The 20,090-nt window shown below is 26.6% G+C and overlaps 2 protein-coding genes across 3 annotated transcripts; one reads left to right on the forward strand and one right to left on the reverse strand.

Annotated features, from left to right (window-relative positions):
* The first annotated feature begins 14,901 nt into the window (after positions 1-14,901).
* Positions 14,902-17,931, forward strand: LOC113556335 (UBX domain-containing protein 6). 2 transcript variants are annotated; one of them, XM_026961209.2, is made up of 7 exons: positions 14,902-15,469; positions 15,577-15,882; positions 15,952-16,118; positions 16,204-16,331; positions 16,404-16,807; positions 17,268-17,397; positions 17,460-17,931. In XM_026961209.2, exons 2-7 carry the CDS (start codon positions 15,650-15,652, stop codon positions 17,706-17,708), a joined length of 1,311 nt encoding a protein of 436 aa, XP_026817010.1. In that variant the 5' UTR covers positions 14,902-15,469; positions 15,577-15,649; the 3' UTR covers positions 17,709-17,931. The 2 variants fall into 2 exon arrangements, with proteins under 2 accessions (XP_026817010.1, XP_026817011.1); XM_026961210.2 differs by lacking the exon at positions 14,902-15,469 and having other exon boundaries at positions 15,654-15,882; positions 15,930-16,118.
* A 305-nt stretch (positions 17,932-18,236) lies between these two features.
* Positions 18,237-19,960, reverse strand: LOC113555926. The gene is made up of 4 exons (XM_026960551.1): positions 19,758-19,960; positions 19,113-19,326; positions 18,815-19,006; positions 18,237-18,728 (listed from the first exon to the last, which is right to left on the reverse strand). The coding sequence occupies exons 2-4, from the start codon at positions 19,313-19,315 to the stop codon at positions 18,470-18,472; spliced, it is 654 nt and encodes a 217-aa protein (XP_026816352.1). The 5' UTR covers positions 19,316-19,326; positions 19,758-19,960; the 3' UTR covers positions 18,237-18,469.
* Positions 19,961-20,090: the final 130 nt, after the last annotated feature.

The raw sequence follows: 20,090 nt of genomic DNA on the forward strand, positions 1-20,090 counted from the left end.
TAGATGATATCTGATTAGTGATTTTCTTCTACAATATTCTTACGGAATTGGTGAATTGGGTCCCAAATGGCATTATCTCGGGTTCCGAAAAAATAGGTAGTAGGTAAGTTGAGTCCCAGAAAAAAAATATATTAATTTAAATGTATGTGGTTTTATAGTATCATGTTCTAAACACGACTTAAAATCTTAAATCGTGGTTCTAAATAAGTAATATATGGTATAAATTATATAAATTAAAATATATGCAGTTTTTATAATATCATGTTCTAAATAAATAATATATGGTATAATAACGGCATAAATTTATGACCCAAAAAATAATGTTAGTACGTATAAATATTATGTTTTAGGTAAAAACTTAAATGATAAACATTTAACAAATTTTAATTGGGTTATTACATTATTAGTATATTTCGTAATTTGTTCCCTTAAGTTTTTCTTTACCGAGCATAATTTCCTTTTTTTTTTTGTATTGTACTTCGTAATTTAATATGTGTCTCAGACTGTACTTGTAATAGTTCGTCCACAAAACAGAATTATTCAAAAGTAAATTGTATAAATACAAAATATTAAAGTTTTAAGCTTTAACGTTTTAAACAAGGTTGTGCCAATGGTTTATAGCCAGGATCCAATTTACCTAATACCAATTCACCTAGCCTCAAAGTGAAGAAAAAATAACAATGTACAAAAACGTCGACTACCTATACGATATTAATGAACCGACAGCTGATGTTTTATAAATACACCAGCTTTTCAGATAATTTGAATTATTATGCTAATTAATTGGACAATTTTGAGGAACGAGGAAATTAAAATTATTTATAAAATATGTGAAACGTAAAAATATATTAACGAATAAATATGTTTTTTTAAAAGACGATATTAGCGTATTCTTAGCGGGAATTGCATTATATTTTTTTAATGTATATTTTTTATAATATAACAACACGGCAATATGTATCGCGTACAGTTTAAAATACTCTCCACAATTGTAAATTATATTTTTTTTAATACGTTAGACTACCTTGAGGCAAAAATATTATTCTAAGACACAAGGTCAAGTCGTAAAGATTATATACCTAAACCACATAATTGTATTAAATTAATTATTTACAGTCATTTTAATAACAAGTTTTCGGTGTTCAATCTGTATGCCGATGCGTGATAGGTATACGTTATAAATTATAATTATTGTTGTGTTTAACATACAATATATGTTTTAAATTGTTGTAAAGTCAGTGAACTGCAATGCAATAACAAAGCAAAATATCATGTTTGATTGTATGAAAGAATTTTCTTCAGAAAAACGATCGATTCGTTATTTTTTGGGATAAATAATTGAAATTAAAATTACCTTTAAATTTGTAATGTTTGTTTACAAATACTTATAAATTTTGCACTAGATTTTGACTAATGATTTTATTTATTTTTGGTTATTGGAGTTTTCATAGAGACTGTACATTTATTATTATATTGAATTTAAACAATTTAAACCTTTTATTTACAAAACGTATCTTATCAGTCATATCAACATATAATTAAATCGACTATGTAATTTGTGGAATTACTTGTTTTAATAACAACTTCTTCCAAAATTGATAACTAAACTTATATTGTCGGCAAAATTAAAGTCCTTAATATTACTTACATTTAATATGTTTTTGACTATGATTTTAACACATCGTCATCATTATACATCGAAACTTATATATATTTGAAAATATATTATTGCAATTTTATAAAAATTCAAAGCATTTTTACAGTTCTAAAAGTTGACAAAATAAAAAATACACATCATATGTACAATCATCGATTGTCTCGATCATCGCTCTCCTCCATAGGTGGACATAGGAGTGGACTTAGGAGGCTTAGCCTCCCAAGTTTTTCAATAAATCCCCCAAAAATTGAATTTGTTATGTTATACTTGTGTATAAAAAGGGACTGCGGGATCACTTTATATTAGATTATTATAGCCCCCCTAAAAATTCAACTAAATATCCTCCTATGCTCTGCTCAAAATCTAAAATAATTTTAACAGACACGAATTTATTAAGAATGAAAACCAATACACTTATAGATAGCAGATATATAAATAATATTTAATGTATGTAACTATATATTATAATATTTTATTTATTAAATAAAGCACTATTAAGTTACGTTAAATAAATGGATACTTTGTTACGCCGAAAGAGGTTACATTACACACATCATATTATTATAAAACAATTAAGTTATAACACTATGAAACTGTATAATTATTACAATACGATTTCACTCATCGATCTACGTGAAATATAGGATTTCTTTCTAAATATTTTGTGTTTATTTTTATGTGTAATAATAAAATATTAACACAGTACAGTACTGCAATCAATAAATTTTCAATCATTTTATTTTTAAAACAAAATAAATATTACAGTAATATTTAAATGTTAAATTGTAATAGCTATACTAATATTATACTTATATAACAAATATTTAGCCGCAGAGAATTGATATTATGTGCATTATGTTACATATCTTAATTTTCTCAGAGGATAATATAATTACAAGCTTTGTGTTTTGTTTGAATCTTCAATTGACTGGAATTCATGTTCTTACACTTAGAACCAAATAGTAGATTATATTGACTATTTTCATAATTTACTGACAAAATATTCTGTCATTGTAGGTTCAATCGACAATTAAATTTGCTCTGTTATCATGTACGTTTTTTCTTCTAGTTAATGGTTTATATATTTTTTTTTTGTGTGTGTGTGTACATTCTTCTTATGCTAATGCAAAAACCATTTATAACTCACATACATTAATTTTGAGTTCATAACAAATTTTTGCCAAGTACAATAACTATAGCATTCAATTTTTTCACAACCAATCGGCCCCAAATGTTCGACATTAATGTTTTGAACTCATAAGTCATTGAATTATCTTTTATTTAATTTTTAAAGACTTTTCAGTTGATTTACATTTTTTCGTTACATTATTCATTTTTGGACACAATCTTCTTTTTATATTGCTAAAGCGTTTAATAGCGCATATGCATTTCTATTTATTTCTTCATAGATTTTGATATAAAAAAAATGTTTGTCAGGTATAATACTTGCTAATTATAACAGTGAGCATTTAAATTTAATAATCAGTGGTCACCTCCTATTAGGTTCTAAGTGTTGGATATCAAAGGTTTTGACATTGGATTGATTAAATTCGCAATTTTTCCTATCATACAATAATTTATTGAGTACAAAAATATTTGATAATTTAATATACTAGTTTTACACAATACATTTACATACATATTTTTCAGAACAATATTTTTTCCATTACAATCATAATAACATCGAATAATTTGTACAATTAAATTATAATTTTAAAATTAACTATTCAACAACTTTCTTAATATAAAATTATTATATAATGTATTATATTAAACGTTATAATATTTTAAACTACAAATATAAATCTCAACTAATTATTAATGGTAATTATTTTTTATAAATGTGAATTTGATTATAATTTGTAAGTGCTCAATAGCCAATATAATAAATACATATCAAAAATTCAAAACAAGTATCTGCTATAGAAAAATAAACTCATATTTTTAGAAAATATTGATCATAACACTACAACAATAATCTAACATATTTTGAATACAGTTATGAGTGTTAATTTTTTGTATAATAAGATAAGATACTTGTTTTTTTTTTACTTTAATAATCTGATGTACCGCAACCGTACGATTTACCCGTTTTGATCACTTACCTTCATCAAATTTGCTCATTGTACACATTTTATAATGTATAGTGTAAAAATCGTCATATTTTAAAGAATTATAAACTTGTATACCTGTATATATTTTATTATTATTATTAAAACGACTTACACATACTTATCTTAAACCTCCTTGTCGAAAATAATGGCGATAGATTTTTTAAATTCAATCGCAAAGCCTGTAAACATAACAGGAAAGACATTTCGCCTAACAATTTTGTTATTGAGCCAACGCTGAAAAAATATACAATATGAATTCTACTCGTGTTTACAGTTTGTGTAAATTATTTATTCCGTCATCAATATACCTAATTTATAAATAATTGATTTAGGTTTTCCAAATACGAAAACATGATCTCTCGATCGATTATAATATAGGCTATTATCATCAAAATTATGGTCAATTACAGACAACGAAAAGCGTACGAGTGCCGAGCCTTAGGTATAACGCCTATAACCGGTTTGACTCAGTCGCCATCCTTCCCACAGCAATGATTGAGCGTTTTTAGCTCGACTCATTATAGCCACTTACTTGTAAACAAGTCTCTAATTTAAATATTTTTCGTATTTTATGCAATTAGTCTGGTGTTTTTTTTTTTTTTTAATTATTCCTACTGTTTAATATGCCGACATGGATATAAACCATGATCAGCATTTCTACCACGATCGGAAACGTCCGTAATTGATTTTACTTATTGTTACATTCTATGATATTATGTAAATAAATGCTAGAATATAGAATAAGTATGTTTGCAAATGGAAATTATTATCATAGAGGTCCTTAGTGACCATCCATGGCCTATAGATCTATCTGTGGAGAGAAGTTTTAAATATAACTTAAAAAATTAATTCTTAATTTTGATTAATACTTGTCAAATTATACAATAAGAAGTTACTTTTGTTTTAAAAAAATAAGAATATTTATTTGTAATATTTAATTATAGAAGTGAGAAAAACTAACGTATTGTTTTTAAGATTTCCACGAATGATTACACTAAATTAATTGTGATCGTATTTACTGGGAAATTTGTACTTTTTTTATAATAATTTTAAATTATGTTATTATGTACGAGTACAATGATGTTTTTTTAATAAAAAAAAAAAACCACTTTATAAAAATATAACTATAATAGTATATAAAATAAATAGTTTTTAAATTAATTTATTGTTTTTTCTTTAAGTGATTAATTATAATATATAAACGTTGAATGTGGAATAAAAAAATAAGTAGCGTTCGGAGTACCTATGATGATATGGCGGATAATATCTGAACTCAAAAACTATTAAAATTATGAAAATTCAAAATTTATAAATATAAATATATTTTTTTTTAAATAATAAACATTCTCTTACATATTCCATTCGAAATACATACACGAAAAATCTATTTTTATGTGAGATTTATCAAACCATGTTCTAGATCCAATTAATGTAAGTTTTGTTTTTAAATTTTAACAAATAATCTTTAAAATTGGTAATTTCTAGAATATAAGACACTTTGAAGACACGATTTTCGGAGATATTTTGTTTTGAACATACATTTTTAAACACATGATCGTCAATTAAGCAACTGGCACACAACAAATAAAACATAGCATAGTATTTATGAATAGCTAACCATATGCCTGTAGGAAAATAATCATATAATTGAGCAATATTATCGTCTGCAAAAAAACTTCAAATAAAAATTAAAAACTTACATTATTGATAGTTACATTTCGTTGTAAGATAATTATTAATTTAGTAAAATACAAATGTACTAATACGTCGAGATAAGAATTATTAATAGTAAATATATTTTTATTCGTTTCCGGTATTATTGCAAACACGCATTTATGTTTCACATCTTATCTCGCATTGAAGATTTTTATCTTCGTCAATAGGATAGAAAAATGTTTCAGCTTCTTCACATTTAATACGGGATCTCACACCAGATACAAAACTGATTTTGCACATAAGTCCTTTTATACTTGACATTTGATACCTGATATAAAAATTCGTACAGTTTGGACTGACAACATTTATTGGAGTGCCATATTTTATCGAAAAGACTAAAACCTTTTCCGATCGCGTCCTTACGGCGTATCTATTAGTAAATACACCTACTACATTATTTAAGGCTTCGGTGTTACTAAAACTCTTATAAACAGCATTATTTAAGTCATCATCATTAATTCTAAAATCGGTGTCATAAAGCGATGTTAGTATATTATTTTTATACCTAATCTCATTATATACTTTACAATTAGTAGTACCCACACAAGTATCGGACCACCCAGAATCTACGTAAGTGTGTTGAGTGGAAAGAAATTCAACTGTTTCTGGTTCATTTAGGACAAATATTTCTCTTTTTTTTAAATAGTTCAAAAGACAAATACAGTCTTCCGATCCAACAGAAGACATAATATTGATAATAATAAATGCCGCAATAGCAACTAAACTACATTTCATAAAAATCATTGTTATTATTATTTATTACACTTCAGCTATTACAGAATAGTCTATTCTGTTAATAGTGTTAATATAACTGATGTTACGTGAATAGTTAAATAAATTATTTTTATAAAGAATTTCTTGTGAGATTCGTGATGGTAGAAATATTTAACACCGATTCTAAATTTTATGTTTGAAAGTCGTATAATTTTGATCCGACTATAAGAGCATTCGAATTACAATATTATATTGTATTATATATTATTATACTTACCGTAGGTACGTGTCTTTAAAAATCCCCGGCATTGAATTGCAAGTCCAGCAAATGTCGGCGATTCAATAATAAACAATGTTGTATTCGCGTTTGGCTTGTCCAAATATAAATAAAACTTGGTTATAAAACGAAAAGTGAAATAAAAATATAATTCATACGTAATTATAATAATACTCAAACCTTAAAATCGTATAATCTAAACTAAGTTGCGGTGTATAATAACTGCACCAAATGCAATACTATATTTCAGAACTACCTACTCGATTGTGAGGAGAATAACTTTTCTGTATGAATATTATAATATATATCATATACGTATTACCTATAATATTAGGTCTGCTGCAGTAGTTGTTCCCAACCGATGCGCGACTAGCGGACAAGAGCGCAAGCGCCGTGAAATTCACCCTGTGTATGTCGCGCGTCACTCATCGTAATTATTAATGTTTATGAAATTATTACTTGGAGACTTGAATAGTTCTGATTTAACAGTAACACGAGAACGTGTGACTCTTAAATTAACTATAATATTATATAATTATAACGCACACTATAAAAAAAATACTATTGTGTTTAAATACAAACCTTAATTTTTCTCAACTATATCGCGTTCAGTGTATTGAAGTATCTTAGATGCCCATTCAATTTTAAAACAACCATTTTATTTTATCGAACCGTTTATTATAATTTAAACTGATGGTTAAACGTATACTAGTGTTGATAGTCAATTTATAGTTACATTAATAGTTTCATTTTTGAAACTTACAATGTTGAAATATATAGCTTATTTGTATTGCTATTTGTTTATATATGTTAAATCAATTTACATCTTAATTTTATATAAAATATTTAGTATTAAAATATAAGAGGAATTATGATTTGTTTTGGGCTGACCATCAAAATCAACTAAAAACTTTAGCTGAAGGCATATTTATATGTCTTAATAATAATATAATATAAGTTTAATTATATTAATATAAGTCTATAAGTTTATAGTTTTTTTTTAACAGTTCAATTAAGTTACTAAATTTTGCTATAACTGTAACGCTTTGATATTGCCATTATTAAAAATACTTACAATTTATATTTGTCCTTAGAATATTTATAATTTAAGTACATTAAGATATTTTTAACTGAATTATTTTATGATTTTATTCACTTTATTTTATACAGATTTAATAAACTATAATAAGAATATTAGACCAAAGTACAATTAAATGCAACTTAAGTTTCGACAGTAATTTCCTTTGTTCAAATACAGCCTACAAAGACTATTTATTTGTAATGAAAATTTTAGAATTAGTGTAAATTTCTATAGTAGAATTTAACACATATTCATTACTAAAATTATGTTTATACTACATTAGTATACATTTCAAATTTATATTGCATTGAATTTAATTGCAATCGATTTTGTCCAAGCTTCATGTAGTGTACATTTTATAAAAAAACATAAATTACACAACTGTAAATACCACGAAAAACACAAAACAATCCACTAAAAAAATCAACTTATAAAAAAATACTCTTGTAAGCATTTCTAATATAAAACCAAAAAAGACGAAAAAGAAACCAAATTATGACTAAAATTATAATTTAAAAAACAAGTAAACCCATACTTATAAATAAATAAAAAAACTTTACAAAATAGATAAACTCATATAAATTTTTAAAAAATAGTACAGTCGATACAGCAATATTTAATATATATACAAAAATATATCAAATAAATGTTGTATTTATGTACGCGTATTGACTTATATTCAAACCCTGCTATCGAACTCCCTTTTCAAGAATTAACTTGAGCCCTAGTTTTAATGTCATCCTCTTCAAAACTATCTGCAATAATTTATTTCCGAATAATATTTGTTTTAATTTAGAAATCAATTTATTATACTCTTTTGATATAATACAATCAATAGATGTAATATTTTTTATTTATGTTTCATTTAAATTAAATAGCATAAAATATTTTAAAGTTTAATCCCAGTATAATACAAGTACATTTTTTTCAGACTAGTGGTTTACCAATTAACAAATAAAAGTGCAAAAATATTAAACATAAAGATGTTGTATAATTGAATTTATAAAAATTATTTAATTTAATTAAATAAATTGTATCTACTAATTAATATTACCATTATCAACAATAAGCATAAAACCAATCGTTTAAATTATTGCATTTGACGCATTTTAAACTATATCTTACACGAAAAACAATATTTATATTGTATTTGATCATTAAATATCAAATTTTTTTATAAAAATTTAATTACTTACTGTTAAATCATGTTCTTATAAAAGTTAATCTAGGTGTTGGATATTGTCGAGAAAATCAGAGATTTGCTTACTGATATATATAAAGAACTTAACTATATTAAACTAACATGTATAGTTAGAATAGTTAAATATGTTCTTAGTAGATACTCATATTCATAACCAAACATGACTATTCATTACATTTTATTTTAAAAAGGTTTTTGTTGTTTTCAACGCAATACATACACAAATGTCAGCATTGTCAGCGTACAATATAAAAACCTGTAAACAAGTTTAAATGAATTATTTTAATCATGAATTATGTCAAGCTGGCTCGTGGCTGGCAAAGGAAGACTATATTCGCCAGACATAAGGTCAAGTAAACATTATATTGACGATGTACAATAATTTAAATAACAGGTTTTGAATTTTTAACGTATGTGTATATATATATATATGTTACGTAAAAGTATTAGTTAGGTATAAGTATCGTAAATTATTATTCAGAAGTCGTATACGAATACATTTCAGGAAAATGCTGTACGAAAAGTCTAAAGATCAAAAATAATGTTAAATTCAGAAAACCAAAGATAATAATAATGACGACTTCACGCTCGATTACTATTCAGTAATTTGAAATAAAGATTATAAAACATAGTTTAAGATAATCTAGATTTAGATTTTATTCGCAAGCATTTAAATCTAGGTAAGTAATAATATTTAGATGTAGATGCCTAGGTGTCAAGGATGTCGCAAAATAAAAATAAATAAATAATAACGACAGCCACGCTACAAAAAAAGATTTATTATTGATTTTATTATTAACTGCACAAATGAACACTTGATATTAAATATTACATAAATAAGTAAATCGTGACAGATTAATATACAATGTACTCATACGCGGTGATACACCATAAACGACTAACTCTAGTAATTACTCCTCATCATTCCGGTATATCTAGATATAGTACGCTTCCGAATATTCTCTAACGTTCTCACATGTTCGGGAATATTCGCAAACATTCTATAATATGACCGCGCAAGCGTCACCATCACATAGGTAATATTTAAGTATGTCAAATACAGTTTTAACTATGTGTCGTTAACTTGTGAAGAACCAAATATGTGTGATATACCTTATTTATATATTTTGATTTTACCCATAATAATATAGTACAGACATATAATATTTGTGTAAAATTGTTATTTTTATTCGAAAGTTTGAATTTTAATTTTTAGAAATTTTATTTCTTCATCGTTGATAATTATTTTAATATTAGATTTATTTTCATTATTTACACGGATACACGACTTTAGAGGATAACAAGGTTTTCTTTAATAATAATTTATATTTAAAATCGTAAATATTTAATAAACTATAAAATATCTTTTAATATATTATTATTTTATAAGAAAATATAACAATAAGCATTTAATAGAAAAATGGCATAAAAAATATTAGGTAATAATAAGTATTGATTAAAATGGTACAATACAATAATAATATTACACTTATATGAGTTTATTATTAGTGTAATATTTTTTTAATGGTACATTGTACGCCTGTTATATCTCAATCAAGTTTAATCAATTTCGTCGATCGATATCAACATTCGGTCTTATATCTCCTATTCTTGGCTTAAAATCTATTTACACAAACAAACCCCTTTATATAACATACCCTTTAATTAATTTAACCCTTTATATAGTATTTATCTATACCTAAATGCTTTATTGTTGCATTGTCGCTCGCAGTATCCGGTATCGAAAGATGTCTTGAATATGACTAGTGCACATGCACTGATAAGAAAGACGACGTAGTCATACCGGCCAGAGTCACTGGTGGCCCCTTCAAAGGCCTCTGCGTGTCATCTTAGCTCCATTCTTGTTGGCAGAGAACCTCATTGGACCATCCCTTGTTTCTAGCAGCATTCGATAAATATACACATTTGGCGCCCCATTGACACAAACACTTGTGAGTTTCTATTTGACCTTACAATGTAAATCGTCTCTTTTATCAGTGATGATTAAAAATATTTATTTAAATTAACCGTTATTTACTTATTGTATTTTAACTATTATACAATTATGTAATAAAATTATGATATGCCAGAATATCATTACAGTATTAAATATATAACCTTTAAAAATAGTTTTACCTTTTACGTGAAAAAAAATTAGTGTAATACATATTTCGTCCAGTACCTATACTTTTAGGTACTCGTGTAATTAATAAATAATTAAATACTACAATTTTTAAATCATCATAGCCACCATATCTATATCCTTATTATCTATTTAAACCTCAAGAGTTCAGAAACTTCATATCAGAATTTCGATCTATTTATACATTGACATTTAAAAAAAAATTATTTCTTTGACATACTTTACATTCTTTACAGAAAAATAAGATAAGTCTTATTTTAAAAAATATGTCCCACCACAAGACAAATTATAAAAAAATATCTAAGTAATTGAAAGTAAGATCCTTAAGTATAATTAAAAATTCTATTTGGCTGTTTATCGCTTATTTTATTGTATATGTTCGTAATATTATAGACATTAAGACTCGTAACCTCCTAACAATATTTTTAATTTTTAAAATTCAGTCATTTAGACCAAATCAAGGAGTCATTGAAACAATAATCGTGATCAGAGTTGCCACCTCTATCAATTGTAATACGGCGTTACGTATAGGCAAAATAAGTGCGTCCCTGTGCAGAAGATCGCCAATGGTGAAAATGAATAAAATCTTAAATCTTAATAAGTACCAATTGGCGATTGATTCAATGAAAAGAATAAAAGATAGTAATAGGTATATCGTATATAATAATATGATTCAATCAATATTAATAACCAAAGATATGTAAAAAATGAAACGCAACTATGAGAAAAGGGCCCTACTATTATTATTAATATTATTATAGTACTTTTTTTGTATTTTCATTGTCTCTAAAATAGTAGAATATTGTTCTTTGCTTCCCTCATCATTATTACTTCTTAACTGCTCCAAAAATTGAGGAAAGACAAAATACAAAAACTAAACAACTTGCATATTATATGCGAATTCAAATAAAATATTAATATTTCTGTTATTATACGATTAATATTACGAAGATTATTGCTGCAATACAATTTTTATTGCATTGATTATTATGAAATCAGAAAATAATCCTACCTGCAGATTTAATTAATTTAAAAGAAGTCTGTTATTATATATTATTTTTTATTAGGTAGTCTATGTAAAACTCTACTGGCCATTAAGTGTCGGATGGAACACTGTAATGGGTGTGTTAAATTTGAATTAAATTATACATCAAATCTAACGATTTTGAGTAAAGATGGTCTGTCTATACCATTAAGTATGTTTCATGATGATAATATATTTTTTGATAAAAAAAAAAAAGTAATCATAAAAATAAGTGAAAGTAATTCTTTGTACTTCTCTTATGTTAGTTTGATTTAATTTTTTTCCGAACATATTACATTTATTATTTTATTGGTGTTTAATTATTATAATAACATATAGTATAAACTCATACTATATATTATATTATTGTTGTTAACTTTTAATTAAATAACATGTTGTTGTAAAAACTATAAAACAGTATGAATTGGGTAAAAAAATGTACCTTTTTGTTGTAAATTGCGTCCCGAGTAATGTATTTTTGGTGCATTTATATAAATTGCTTCTCTGGTATTTTTTATAATAGAATTAAAAATATATGTTACAAATTTACAATCAATATTTTCCTTCCTATTTTATAAGACTTAGGACTGTCAACATTATCTTTATATAATATGGCCTGGTAAAAATTATAACTTATAAGAACATAGTAATCATAGTCATATTATTATCAGGTAAAAATTTGAATGACAGTTGTCTCATAAATTCAATTTGAGTCATTTTTAGTTTCTATTAGTTTTTAATTCATCCATTTTTTTTTTAAATTTATCCTTTTTATTTTTTAATCTATTTTGCGATACCTGAATTTTCTATAGAATGATTCGCAATTGTTTGCCGCGCGTAATATTGATGATAAATATTCTACTCATATTTTTAGTGTAATGTCAGCGTCAATTTGTACATATGATTCTAGTGTATAGTCTGTGAGTTCTAATATACGACTAGTATCTTGTAGTTATATAATTTTTTCTACAGTTAATACAGTTCTACAGTGATAAAATGGCGAAGACGACTGTAACCGTCGTTTACCGCTAAGTCCCACGAGTGACATAAATCAGGTAACCATAAGCGCCAAGTTCTAAAAAAACTTAACGGGTGTCTTGGTATCATAGGCATAATAAATGTAAAATTTGGGGAATGAGGCTTAGCCCCTGGTCAATATAATGTCCCCAATATAGTGTCCAATACCCCATAATTTCAATGGGTGCCTGAGCCGCCCCCGGGCACCCATGTACATGTGCGCCTATGCGGGTAACACTTTTATAGCCAGCAAGACGTTTTCGTGTATGACCCAAAATAGATTTTTAACCCACGTATTATATAATTAAGAGTTTGCTCATTCAAAACCTCTGTATAAAGTATCAGTAGGTTAATATATAATATTAACATATAAATGTTTCTAATTATAACATTTTTTTTCTAACTTATTTCTTTAACATAATTAAATTAGCATAGTATATAAATAAAAGTAAAATTGTTCTTTTCCTGCGATTAATATTGTTTGAAATACAGCCATTGTAATATAAAAAATATATATGATATATATAATTGTACGTTTAAGCATCTTTAATCTCATAAATATATCAAATATTAACTTTAATAATTCTCATAATAATCAACGTTGCTAGATTTTTTCAATTATAACAGTGGTCAATGACACAGAGTTATCATATACAATACTATCAATATAACACATGTTTTTAATCTCAATTTTTGAAATTTAAACACTTACTAACAATAATAACAGGTATATTATAAAATTATACATTACATTCAATCTTTATTATAATTAAAGTACTTACTTATAAGTAACTATAGTTATTAGTATAATTTTTATTAAAATTAATAATATGATAGTGATTGTATTTTTATAAGTTAAAAATTAAAATTAAATCATTCAACTTTACAAGTGGTTCACACTTATTTGTATGAGTTACATTTGTAACATGTATAAGTTCATACTTACATGGAACGTTCAAAACTATGTTTCTAGCAGTATCCTATACTAGCTATACTCTATAGTAATTTTTAAGATTTTCGAAAATTTCTATGATTACTCTTATATTATGTGTTACAGTTTAAGAAAATGTAAATAAGTACGACAACTGGTCCTATCGACCTATCTACGTTTAACGGAAAAAATTATAAAACTAGTAAATATTATTGCCTATTTATATTTGGTACAGTTAATAGTCATTAGTCAATCATTGATGTAGTCATGAAGATACTGGATATCATATAGCCATTGCCCATTAGGTATACCTACACTGTATAAACATATACCACATTAATATATTATGTCTCGAAAAGGAAAACTACAAGTGCTAAGTGCACGCGGAAATATTAAACTAAAAAAATCAATTTAATGCCACATTAAGCCACATTAAACAAGCAAAGCTCAATGAAAATTCATCACTAAAATTATTTATAACTTGAATATTGTACTATTTTGACTAATATTATTCTATAATTAATGCTAATATATTTAGTCTTTAATAGATATCGTGGATGAAATTTGCTCACGGACTAAGAATTAAGATAGAATGAACTGGAAAAGTGGATAGTAGTATTACTGGTAAAATTTAGGACTTTAGGAGAGTTTTGTATTGGATGAAAAACAATAAGTTTATAATATATGTATCGAGCGCTATTTATATATTATAGTATTCATCGTATAAACTAGATTCCCAGATTCCTTCTAGTAAAACTCTAGTTCTCTTCTGACACATCAGTCATCTGTTCGTTTCGGGTCCATAATCCATAGAATACACTATTATCTTGATCTGTTGGGCGTGGATCATGACTATAGATTATGATCATTATTCATGATCGATATTAGCACTGAACAATTAGATACCTCGGTTCTGATATCAGGTCCAATGATAAGTGATAAGGAGGATCATGCGTAATAGCGTTCTCGCGTCCATGGACATGATATTTATTATTATTATAATATACACTAATACACGATAACAAACGTCGAGTATACGTAATAAAAAATATAATATTATAATACCTATAAGATTACCGTGCATGCTATAGTATTACAGTAATACAGCAGGTACAAGTATTACAGATTTACTCGATTATCCATTTTAAGTTCTTCATCGTCGTGGTCGTTCTTAGTTGATCGTTCGACGATAATAAAAATAAATAACAATAATATTATTATGGTTTTTCAAACACCGATCACATCGTCCGGCCCGCAAAAGCGGTATCATCGTGAGCAGCTGTAATGACATTTCAAGAACACGTCGTCCCGACTCCGTCGAATAACGACACATCCACGATTGGCTGTCTGCACGGTCTGTCCACGTTCGCCAAGCTCTACACGCTCACCGTACTCGACGACTGTTTCTCCCTGACGGACCTGCGCGCCGTGGTCATTCGGGCTCTGTACGACACACTGCACTTTGTCAGCTTCGACCGATTCCAAGTTGACATATTCAACTCGCTGGTGCTGTTCGAGAGTCTGCTGCTCGTTCTTTTGATATTCGTTTGGGGCAAATATAGTGGTGACATCTACGAGCGCTTCCTGTCCACCGGTTAGTAACAGAATATTTTTCTTTTTAAAAATCACCGCCACTGTGAAAAGTTGGTCTATTTGATCATCATTACAAGTCTAATTCTTCATTAAATGTAATTTTTACAGAAACTGTGGTTGATGAACTAAGAGAAGACGTATCCCAGTTGAAGTTACCTAAATCATATACCCCACGCATATAATGAGTGACAAATTGAAAAAATTTTTCCAAAAAAAAAAAGCTGATGTGAAATTTAAAAGAGCAGGACCCGGTCATCGTCTGAACGAAGGCACTGCCACAGCTAAGACTGTGACTAAACAAGGCGAGACGTCTCGCGTTAGTAGAGTCGAGCCTACCGATGAAGCTAAACAGGCAGCAGCTGCAGCCTTGGCTCGGTTTGAAAGTAAAAAGACTACCACCGGCCCTCTTAACATGTGAATATAATATCATTTTAAGAATAATATTCAATTTATGTCTTAAGTGGGTATGCTTCTGGTTTTCAGTTCATTGGCTGCAATTAAATCAAGAGCTAGAAAAGAATTGGAAGCTGAAAGAAAAAACGTGAACCAAAACATAGATACATTTACCTGTTCAGAAGAAGAAAATACAAGTGTTGAAGTTCCTGGACCATTAGCTACTAGTGGTATTTTTTTCCAGTGCCCAATGATAGGTTAGTTTTTATTTTATAACAATTTATTTATTTAATCAAATAGAAAAATAAAAATACATTTTTTATTTATATAAATCATGTCTAGGTTTAGAAGTTTTGCCACAAGAAGAGTGGCATATAAAAATAGAAGAATTTATTAAAGAACAAATGAAAGATGATCCTATACTACAATCGATTCTACTTATCCAAAATTGCAATCATAATAGAACCAAGGTGAAATAAAATTTTCAAATAAATACTGTAGAATTCATTAAACTATTTCACTAATAATTTTCTGTTGAAAAGGTTGAAGAGTGCATTAAGTTGCTAGTGACATATGCAGAAAATATCATTAGAAATAAAGACGAAGAAAAATATCGCAAAGTCAGATTAACTAATAAAACATTTGTTGAAAAGGTATTGCCAATTAAAGGAGCAATTGAATTCTTAGAATCTATTGGTTTTGTTAAAAAAAAACTTATGTACCAAGAACAAGAAGAAGATTTCTTAGTTTTTCCCGAAGAATGTTTGGATAATTTAGCCTCAGTGCAGACCACTGTGGACGACTTACAATCTGCAGAGCGTATTCAATTAGTCTTGGATAGAAATGTTCAGGTACTCTTACCATCGCAAGCATCAACAAAAGTGTCATTACCCCCAGAGTTTTTCATAGTCTCTACTGCTGAAATAAAAGCAGAATATCAAAAAAGGTAAATACAAAAATATTGTCACAAATGTATAATACATATTATTTGGGCTCTGAAGTTATAGAAGTTCATGTAATTTAACAAAAATAAAAATTAGTTAACTTAATAACAATTATACACATTCAAAATTTGGTTTTAATTTGCTATTATTTATATCATAACTTGCTAGATTGTAATTGGTAACCACAAATGAGAAAAAAAAACAAAATACACAAATCTTTAAGAATGATTATTGACTATCTTTGAGTTATCTTAGAAAAAAAACACTTAAATATAGACAAAGTTATTCTTTGTGTGTTAAAATTTAGTTAAACTATTGCTGAGATTGTTCCACTCAAAACTATTTTCATTTATAAATTACAGATAGTGTGAGCATGTGGCATCATCTTAATTAAATAAATAACTACTTTTATTCAGTCATCAAATTTCAAATGATACAATTTATTTGTTTGTTTAATATTAGGACTGAAAAACTGGAGAGTGAAATGATTCTAAAAACTAAAAATATGCGTATGAAAGAACAAAATAGATACAAATCAAATTACAAGTACTGTTTGATTCGAATTAAATTTCCAGACTGTTTGATTTTACAGGTAAACTTGCATTGTTTAGAATTGTAATTGCCATTGTTATGATGTTTTAATTTTTTAATTAGGGAACGTTTGGTGTCAATGAGCATTTGTCTGATGTACTGGAATTTGTTAAAGAAAGTGTATTTGACGAACAGCGACCATTCAAGCTGAGACTGTCCAGTGGAAGTACTTTTGATAATGAGCACGAAAATATGACTTTAAGCGAATTGAACTTGGTGCCTACCACTGTTTTACTCTTCACTAATGATCCACCTGAAAATAATGAGGAACATCCTTATTTAAAAGACGAGCTCATGGCATTGGTGCAGTAACTGCATAAATATTAAATATATTTTATTTTCAAATCAATTGTGATAAATTTTAATAACCAATTTAATTGTGTATTGTTTACTTACTATACTTGGGTACAATCAATGGATATATTTAATTAGTTTCTTTTTGACTTTGTTAAAAAATTAAAAAATTTATTTCATAATTTATGATAAATAAAAAAGATATGTATTACTTAAAATGTAACATTACTTTTTTTGTTAATTTCTAGTGCTTAATCTCTACCAGTCACATATCCTTAACACACCTTATAGACATTATTATTGATGTTTTGAACCTTTTAATAAAGTAAACACTAAATATTATATTTCTTATTTTCAAATTGTATTAAATTTTTGTTTGAAATTAAGTATTATGTACCTGTATGTTACAATTTATTTTCAAAGTGTACTCAGCAATTATTAAAATATATTATTGTAACATCATGTATTATTATGGTAAAATAAATTAACAATTTATGAAAGTTTTCAAATATTTTTCAACTTTAAATATATATATTGAATGGATGTGAGAAATATAAAAATAAAAATACAGCTTATTACCTAATTTGTATTACTAAACTTAAATATACCTGTAATGAAACTTGTACCAGTAATATTTTTAATAGTAACTATTATTATTATTGATAATACACACCATTAAACACTGGCTTAGTGGAAATGGTCAAGTTGAAAATTTAACATATCTTAACTGTTAGTGTTACATCATAAATTCAAAAGATATAGTATATAATATTCATCATTCAAGGATCTTTCAATATGTTGGTGAAATCTTTTCTTATTAGGTCCGTTTGTTGCACACAGTCAGTATATTTAGTCTGACAATCGTCTATTAACATTGTTATCCTTTCTGATAGTTGATCGAACCGTTGTTTATTAAACTTTCCTTGATTGAACAATACTTCATTAGTTTCTTCCAAACCCATAATTTGTAAATCAAGTTGATGCAAAGACTCTTCTAATTCTATTATTTCCATAGAACTATTATCTATATAATATTTTCTAAAAATAACAACAATTTCTCATAAAATATATCAAATGTGACCAAACTTAATAATAAGTAAGTATTAAGGCATAAAATAATATACTTTGCTTCTTCCTCATTTAATGAATTTTTTTTACTAAACAATTCAGATAGATTTTCTTCCTCAATAATTTGTTCAAAATGCTTGCTCATCAGGTTACTGATTTGAGATTTTAATGTAGTCAATAAATTTGTCACATTCCTTTTACTTTTTAAAAATGATATATCGCCCATTATGTTTTTAAACTCTTCTGGACTAAAAATAAAAAATTAAAATTAAAATGTTTTATAGTTTATGTAGTTATCTACATAAATAATCATGTCAGTATAATATTAAATTATAGAAATTGTATTTAAATTACCCAACACAATCACTAATTTCTTCAAATGTCTTGTTGACAGCTTCGAGAAATTTTGTATACCTGGGTGGATCCTTGGACACTATTTCCTTAAACGCTACACTTATATTCATATGATCAGATGACAATGGATGAATGTTGAAGTTTTGTACTTCATTTTGTGGTTCGTCGGTGACCATTGGTTGGTATACAGCTTTATTATCCATTCTAATATTTTCTGACAAACAATTATGATATATTGTAACAGTATTGTGAGCATAAAATGTGTATATTGATAATAATAATTGTGTTACATGTATAAATATATAATGTAAGTTTTGAATGATAAACAATATATCAGATGGTTATCTAGTCATAAGTAGGTTAAATTAAATTGATGTTGATCAAAGTCATTCATAGAAATATTTAGACATATAGTTGTACAACTTAAAAAAAAAAAGGTTGGTCGGCTTAAATGGTTAGGACTTAAGCTTTCTTTAACTGATGGTTGGAAACCGATAATATCACATGCTTACATTCATATTAAACTTCAATTTATTCATGGATACTTTGTTTAAAATCAAAATTAAAATCACGCGAATTAAACAAACGAAATTCCAGAAAAATAAACATTACATTTTTTGAAATATTAACAGATTATGAACTCACTTTAGTAATCAGTAGTTCGATGACTCACTGCTGTTGCCAGAACTTAAGATATTAGACGTTGCTCCGGTTACTTAATAGCTACAACTATAACTTTTGGTCGTAGCTCGAAACTCGTAACTTTGTAAGTAAAAAATACAAAAATATTAAAGAACTCACAAGTAATAATAACAACTAAGATAAAAAAACGTTCGAAATTTGAATCCTTATCACGAAAAGGACGTACACAATGTTTTCGCCACGGAATTATTATTTATTATCAATAAAATTTGTTATCGTTGTTAATTGATAATAAACCATTGATTAAATAAATAATATGTCCATGTCTATTATGTT

The sequence above is a fragment of the Rhopalosiphum maidis genome, chromosome 1 (assembly GCF_003676215.2).
Source record: "Rhopalosiphum maidis isolate BTI-1 chromosome 1, ASM367621v3, whole genome shotgun sequence".
NCBI lineage: Eukaryota > Metazoa > Arthropoda > Insecta > Hemiptera > Aphididae > Rhopalosiphum > Rhopalosiphum maidis.